Source organism: Morone saxatilis, unplaced genomic scaffold (genome assembly GCF_004916995.1).
Source record: "Morone saxatilis isolate NCDOM2014 unplaced genomic scaffold, NCSU_SB_2.0 Contig2, whole genome shotgun sequence".
Classification (NCBI taxonomy): Eukaryota; Metazoa; Chordata; class Actinopteri; family Moronidae; genus Morone; species Morone saxatilis.
Window position 1 is genome coordinate 25,047,975 of NW_023339762.1, and position 7,712 is coordinate 25,055,686.

Consider the following 7,712-nt stretch of genomic DNA (forward strand, 5'->3'; position numbering starts at 1 on the left):
TCTGTTTGTGGGAAGCATGTATAGGCAGAAAAGCACTGGGCCCAAAATGGACCCCTGAGGGACCCCGCAGGAGACAGGAGCAGTGGTCTGTTCTCTATTACACACATATTCAGAAAGCTTAGTCATGCTTAAGATTGTGACTGTGTGGATTTCACCCTCTTCACAGACTGAGCAATGGATCATGTGCTGAACATTGCCGACAAGTACATCTTCTCGCCGTACGTTTACCCGGCCTCGTGGCCCGAGGACTGTGCTCTGCGTCAGATAATCAGTCTGTGGGTGGTGACCAACCTGGGAGCAGAGCTGATTTACCTGGGCTTTGGTGCTCTTAACTTCTACTATGTGTTTGACCATAAGCTCATGAAACATCCATACTTTGTTAAGGTAAGCTGTTTAATGGACCAGGCCCCGCATTCATATATGTAGACCAGTTACGAGTCCAGTGTGCAGCATTTAGGAGGATCTATTGACAGAAATTATAGTGATATTTATAGGTATGTTTTCATTAGTGTATAATCACCTAAAAATACGAATTGTTATATTTTTGTACCTAACCAGTTTTTATCTATAGATGCCACAGATCAGACCAATATCGCCAAAGCAAACTTCTCCCACTGTCTTTTTGATCCAATGACAGAACCAGGTAAAAAGAGAGATTCAACTAGGAACTGCCTCCATCTTCTGGATGAGCTTCCCCACAGTGGCCCTTTTCTTCTGGGAGGTCAGGGGACACAGCAAACTTTATGACAACATCAGCGACTCTTCTCTGGGTGAGACCTTATAACCCAAGGCCAGGGTTCATGTTCACTTCAATCAACTCAAAACTGAAATGAAAGTTATTTGGTTGAGTTCTGGCTAAAAAAGTGAGCTGATAACAGCCGTGATTAAAGTATTTCTCTTGAGCTTACCCACACTAGCCTACTGTGTTTGTGTTTTAGGCTGGCCCGGGGTGTTCCTGAGCATTGCTGGTTTCTTGTTCTTTACAGACATGTGTATCTACTGGATACACCGGTGCATGCACCATAAGAACATTTACAAGGTGAGCTTCAGCATGTTTTATTATATATATTTATATATATATATATTTATAGAAACAATAAACCAAATAATTCTGTAAAATCTAGAGGGGTCAGCCCAGTTTGGTGCCAATCAGGGCTCAACAACTGAACTCCAACTCAATATATGAAATCCATAACTGTACAATTTTATTACATTTATTTGCTAGATGGGTCATTTAGTTTGTTTGAAATGAATAAAAGTTACAGAATAGACTTTTCCATCATACCTTCTGATCGATCTTTGTGTATCTTGTATCTTGTTTTCCTGGTGTGTTTCTCACTGTCCCAATATTCAGACCATTTGTGTTTCTCCCCCTCAGCACTTACATAAGCAGCACCATATATTCAAAGTCCCTACGCCTTTTGCCAGCCATGCCTTTCACCCACTCGACGGCTTCCTGCAGAGCTTACCCTATCACGTCTACCCTTTCATCTTCCCCCTCCACAAGGTGTTGGTCTACTTGTAACTCTTTACTGAAACACTTGTATGTCAGTAGCCGTATTGCAAAAGCTTCACTGCATATTTCAAAATGCTGCTGATGTTAAAACTTTAAGCAATTAATTCCAAAAAGTACAATCACATTTGATATTTACATTACAGGTGGTCTACCTGTCACTCTTCGTCTTTGTGAACATCTGGACCATTTCCATACACGATGGAGACTACCGCATCCCCGGCCCCCTGATTTGTCTGATCAACGGTGCTGCTCACCACGTAGACCATCACCTCTACTTCAACTACAACTACGGACAATACTTCACACTCTGGGATCGTCTGGGGGGCTCCTACCGATACCCTTCAGCCCTGCTGCGGAAGGGGCCGCATGACCACATTCGTAAGCTCATGGCAGAGGCTGCAGAGACGAAGTGATGCTGGAGATGATCAGCCTGGGTAACGATGCAAGAAACAAATGCAATTACATGCAAAGATCTGCCAAGGGACAATGGATTGTTTTGCCAAACCGAGTTGCAAATGGTAAATACATTGGAGGGAATCTTATTTTCCTTAAATATTTATGGATACGATGGTTAAATGGACTGCCTGGAGATAACTAAGCTGGAAATAAAACTGTACCACAGTGAATAAAAACCAGCTACACTGAGGTCTAAGTCAGTGGTTTCCCTTTTATATTGCAATATTTATTGTAATAAACATTTCATTTTATCTTAAAACTGTTCAATGAACCCAAATAGTGAACAGTTTGTGTAAAACAAGTGATTTGGATCAATTTTGAGCAGATAATTTCCTGTTCCGGGAACTTTTTTATGCAATTCTGCCTGTATTATTTATTTTTTGACATCTTTAACAATCATACAGACTTAATAGGCTTCTTTTTTTGACAAATTCAATGTTTTATTCTCATTGTTTGATTAGACAATTTGCTTTACATTTACAAATGGTGAGATATAAACCTACTGTGTATATATTTAACGTTTTCTCACATGCCTTGAAATCAAGGACTTGCGACTCCCCATGAAGCTTTGGAGTCTAAGTGATCCATATATAGGGAAAATACAGGTGTTTATATCAATGAGGGTAGGGTATTTTAAGAAACACCTCTCAGTATAACACAGTGCAACAGTGCCACAAACGACAGCTGATGAATGATGATAAATGAATATTTACTGAAAAAGAAGTAGAATTTATTACAGGTTGTTGATTAGACTGCAGTAGTTTTGGTTAACGAATAAAGTTGCTACCGAGTGCATATAGTTACTCTTAGATGAAGATAAATCTTCTTTGGTAAAATAAAAATAAATACATTTTATGTGCATGAGTGAATTAAGGTCTTAACCAATATGTTGTATTGCAGAAACTGACTAGAAACTAGAACTGACATATATCAAGTGTTAGTGGATAGAGACAGGACAACTGGACGTGACTCCAAATTATGTTTTTACACAGTATTTTATTTCTATAAAACTACAACATAAACCCAATAACAACGGCAAAATACATTTTCGTATCATTTCTGTTTAGCTGGAACACATCGGACATCCTTCCAAAGACACAATAAAATGTGAAAAGACGATGAATGACGTGTGTTTGAATCCGGCGTCCGTGTGCATGTGTGTTTTTGTCTTGTCGTCTGAGTCCAGATTAGTCTTTCAGCTTCCAGTGTTTGGCGTGTTTTCGTGCAGGCTCTGCAGGGCGAGGTCCGTCCACTTCATCTCTTGTTCTTTCACCGACTCTGTGGATCCGCCGTTGTCCTGCTCGGCCTCGGGTAGTTCACTCTGGAGGGAGAAGGGGAGAAAAGATGCCCTTCACTCTACTTTATATACTTTATATCAACAGTATGACGGCATCAAGACAAAAACTTACTTATTTCTCCCTGCCAACAGTAATTAGTTACACTACTAGTTACATTACTTCTCCTTTTTGTGTCTTTTCTACCCAAAATCCTGTTTCTGTTGGTAAAATCAAAGTAATGTGAATATTTCCAGCCGCTTAACGTAAGCCTTTGGGGGGATAACTGCAATATTATTAGTGAAATCTATTAGTAATTAGTTACACTACTAACTAGTGACCTGGGAAAGTAGCTTTTAGTAATAAACAGCTCTAAAAGCTGGCATGAACCTGTGTTTACCAGAGGGATGGTGACATCTTCATACGGCAGTCTGTCCTCCCTCCAGGCATCATCAGTGAGGTCCAGGACTCTCCCATCTCTCTGGATTTCACTGTCCATGCTCTCAGCAGGACCCTCGACCAAGACCAAGACCTGATCCTCCAGCAGGCTGCAGCACTAAAGCAAACACAGGAGATGGAGACAGACACTGCACACATACACCAGCCGGTTCAACGTTGGCAGCCTGTACGAGCAGTCACACCCGGGCTGATCGGTCTGTGATCGATACGCTGTGAGTATCGATCTGACATGAAACAGGTTTCAGGTGTTTTTCCTTTTTTGGAGCTGTTTGAGCGCGGTGGATTTTACGTAAAACGTCTGACGCGTGGTGATGATGTAAGCGGTGATGCCTTCACGTCCTATGGGAAAGTACTGTATTCGATAAATCTGTGTTGAACATATTCGGTCCCAGTAAATCACCACTACTATTACTACTACTACTATTGCTGCGACCAATAATGATAATACTATATGATAAATGTACAATGAGCTCCGCAAAAGGGGGCTGCTGCTTTGTTTAACGGTTTCCATGGTAACCGCCAGTCTCCTCCTGGTTTTGGCCTACTGCATTTGAAGGTAGCGTCAACAACAGCGTTTCATTCATAAAGTAAATAAAGTATTCAGTCGGCGGGGACAGTGGATTTGGAGATATAACACAAGGTAAACGCTGATGTTACTTTACCAGTTTAGAAAGGCGAATGTTACCTTAACTAGCGTCGTTAAGTGATGTTACTTTTGCACCTAAAAGAGGTCAGGGTATTATCAAACGTTAGAGAGAAATCTTGTAACGCTGTATAATGAGGATATAAATCATATAACGACACTTGTGCTTAACTAATGCCTGACTTATGTTCATTTAATGCGTGTTCATTCACAGTTACTTCATACATTAAGTGATATGCGACCAATTAGATGGATTCGTCTTATAAAAGTTATTATTTTATTGTTTTTATCAGAGAGGCTGAGCAAATGCATGAATATACTTTTATGTAACTACAATCCTGAATTAACATCTATTAAGATGAACTAATCACAAAAAGTCATATTGACTTGGTTGTTTGTTAGTGGTAAGCAACAGGAATGAATGATACATCCTGCATTCATTAGTTTAAGTGATTTGTAGTTAACTTATAGTGTTTCCTGTAAATACTTAAGTAGAAAAATCTACTTGAAGTTTGCATTGCGATATGATATGAAACTTCAAAACATCCAAATATGTTTTTAGAATCAAAAATATAGCTGCTCTCCAACCTTGGAAAGCTCACTCTGTTCTTTCCTCTCCTTTTTTAAATAGACTTTAATTAGATTAGACATGAAAATATTACAAAATAGTTTAACAAGTGTCAAAATGCATAAGAAAACATTTATAAAGTGCTCATAAGTCCAAAGGAGTCTATAAAGTCCTATTCACAAGTCCAGAATGTTCCATGTGAGGAGTCTTATCCAGGCTTTTCCTCCTCTGGAGCTCAGTAATCTGACTGCTGTACACCTATAATGACCTAAATCACAAAGATGAAGTCATTTTGTACTAAATATTACATTTTCTTTCCATAGGCCCTGCAGAGATGTCAGCGTCTCAAGAACAGCAAGTAGAAAAAACATGCGCCAACCCTGGAAACCCAGTTTTCTCCTGCACGATGACCCCAGAAGTTAAAGCACCACCAGAGCTGGGGACTCTCCCGAATCTGTTTTACAAGACCACTTCCAGTGCCTACGGTCTCCACTCTCCAACCTTTGAGAGCTCGCCGTGTACTTTCCACCCTAAATCACAAAGATTCTCCGAAGAACTGGCCAAGACTGGGATGTATCGTGAAAGCACCTTGAATACGGCCCTAGACCAAAGCAGGGTATGACTGTCCTAATGTACAGCACACCATCTAAATGCATGGTTGACCTAATGTTAGGATGTACAGTGGTGTGAAAAAGTGGAAATGTATGTATATTTCTAATTTTATTTTAAGTCTAGAATAGACCAGTAAGTAAAAGTGCAACGTTTAGAAAAACAATACCTATGCAATGTATGTGCAACCTTCCTCTTTAATAATGAGACCCTTTTATTACATCATTAGTAGGTTTAGAGGTCAGAGACTGTGAGGTTATTCCTTGTTTAAGCTTAAAGAGAAATAAAAACGAAATAAAGAAGATAATATTAGTGAATTCAGTGTTTGAGATAAGATAAGATAAAAAATTAACCTTTTACAGCAGCTCCAGATAGAACATAGCAGATAAGAAAAAATAGAAATACAGATTAAATAACAAAATAAAATAGAGAAATATAAGATATAGAGGAAAAAAAATAGAATTAGGGTTGTATGTACACTATATACAGTTTTTTAAATACAAATGTGATGTAAATTAAAACAGAATATTGCACAGGTTACAGCAGGAGGTAGTGGCATGGTGTAAAAAACAGATAATTGCACCAGACAAAGAAAAATATATACAGCAGCAGTTTATCCCTCCACTGTAGAGAAAGAACAAAAACAGATGTTATTTTGTTCTGGTCTGTCACATTTGTTTCTGCATATTGCGGATGCTTTCCTTTACCCTGTTCTGTCTTGTAAATAACATTAAATGTACCGTCACATGTGTGATTTCGACTTCAGGTGCCCAAATTCTGAGACCTCAGACCTTCCCAGAGATGTCGAACCATACAGTACTTACTTTAATGGACCGCAGTCTTGAACGTGGACCTGGATCCTGCCGCGTGGAGTCACCCAGCTCACCTTCATTTCTCTCCGCTGTGTCCTTATTCCCAGACCTAAATACATTAATGGTGATAAATGTGAGCTTTTTGAGGAGCAATTAACTGATTCTCAAAGCATTTCTTATCATCAGTACACTGTAAATTGTTGATTTCATTTATTTTTTTGTAATTAATCTGACTCAGAAATAAAGCTGGGGTATTAACAAAAGCTTGTTTGTACTGGAAATGTCTCAATCGTTGTCCTAATTAGCATTTTTAAATCAGTATATGAAGGATTTTTGAGTTGCAGATGCCAGTAAATTAGGGATTCTTGGAATCATTTATTTGTTGACCACTTAAGTTTACCTGTGCAGGTAAGTGTGTTGTTTTTACTCGTCAACAGTAGAGTGCACTGTACTATTATTGTTATTTGTATATATACACATACAAAATCACACACAAATGCAACAATATGATGCAAACACAACTCTTTAATTTATGAAATGTATTTATTTTGTTTCATTGATGCTCAGTGTTTTGGCAATATTGTTGTTTTGATGCCAATAAAAGCAAATTTTAACTGAATTGAGAACAGATGACGTATAACAGTGTGTGTACAATTGTAGGCTATTTGTCTAAAATAAATAAATAAATAAATAAATCCTAGAACTCCTAAAGAAGAAAAGACTGAAGCCAAGTCACTGTGACTTGCTTGCCACCTGTTTAAAGGGGTTAGTTACACCCAATGGCTCTTTCTCTACATCCGCCCCTGGATCTTATGACTTCTGGTGATTGCGTTCAAGAACCGTGGGAAAGTTTAGTTTTCAGGGCATCTGGTCTCCTTTCATGCATTCATGTGCTTAAACCTCATTTCTGTTTTTGTGTCCGTGTTGGCACTGACACACTAATCTTTAATAACACTTGTTGCTTTTATTGTCACTTCTCACCCATCTTTTTTTTGTTTTTCTTCCTGTCATATACACAACGGTTTCCAAAACATCCTCATACCACGGAGTATTAGGGCCAGACTAAGAGAAAAAAATATTTATTTTTTGGGGGAAATTACGAGAATTAAGTCGTAATGTTGCGAGAATAATGTCGTAATGTTACGAGAATAAAGTCGTAATGTTACAAGAATAATGTAATAATAATACAAAAGAAAAAGTCGTTTTAATGAGAAAAAAGCTTTGATAGAGTTATCAAGATCTGATGTGAGCAGCTCAACCAATCAGCAGCCTGAACCTGAACCCAGCAGCTGTTTGTTTCAGTCAGTCAACAGGTAAACTAACAACAGGTAAACTAACAACAGGTAAACTAACAACAGTAAACTAACAACAGGTA

At 38.6% G+C, this 7,712-nt stretch overlaps 2 protein-coding genes across 4 annotated transcripts in view; one reads left to right on the top strand and one right to left on the bottom strand.

Annotated features, from left to right (window-relative positions):
• The window catches only part of LOC118330175 (lathosterol oxidase-like), a 4,525-nt gene extending 2,291 nt beyond the window's left edge, over positions 1-2,234 (top strand). For 2 of the 3 annotated variants that reach the window (XM_035664624.1, XM_035664623.1), the window contains exons 2-6: positions 167-384; positions 638-770; positions 939-1,039; positions 1,379-1,507; positions 1,660-2,234. In XM_035664624.1, coding sequence (XP_035520517.1) covers positions 175-384; positions 638-770; positions 939-1,039; positions 1,379-1,507; positions 1,660-1,929 — 843 coding nt within the window. In that variant the 5' untranslated portion in view covers positions 167-174 and the 3' untranslated portion in view covers positions 1,930-2,234. The remainder of the gene's footprint in view (positions 1-166; positions 385-637; positions 771-938; positions 1,040-1,378; positions 1,508-1,659) is intronic. The other variant, XM_035664625.1, reaches the window with a different exon arrangement.
• A 714-nt stretch (positions 2,235-2,948) lies between these two features.
• anapc13 (anaphase promoting complex subunit 13) lies at positions 2,949-4,015 on the bottom strand. Its single transcript, XM_035664626.1, has 2 exons — positions 3,647-4,015; positions 2,949-3,293 (listed from the first exon to the last, which is right to left on the bottom strand). The coding sequence occupies exons 1-2, from the start codon at positions 3,743-3,745 to the stop codon at positions 3,168-3,170; spliced, it is 225 nt and encodes a 74-aa protein (XP_035520519.1). The 5' UTR covers positions 3,746-4,015; the 3' UTR covers positions 2,949-3,167.
• Between the last annotated feature and the right edge of the window lie 3,697 nt (positions 4,016-7,712).

Coding starts and splice junctions, on each gene's coding strand:
- anapc13 (XM_035664626.1), bottom strand. CDS start 3,745: ATGGACAGTGAAATCCAGAGAGATGGGAGAGTCCTGGACCTCACTGAT. Junction 3,294..3,646: donor AAGATGTCACCATCCCTCTG/GTAAACACAGGT, acceptor TTCTCCCTCCAG/AGTGAACTACCCGAGGCCGA.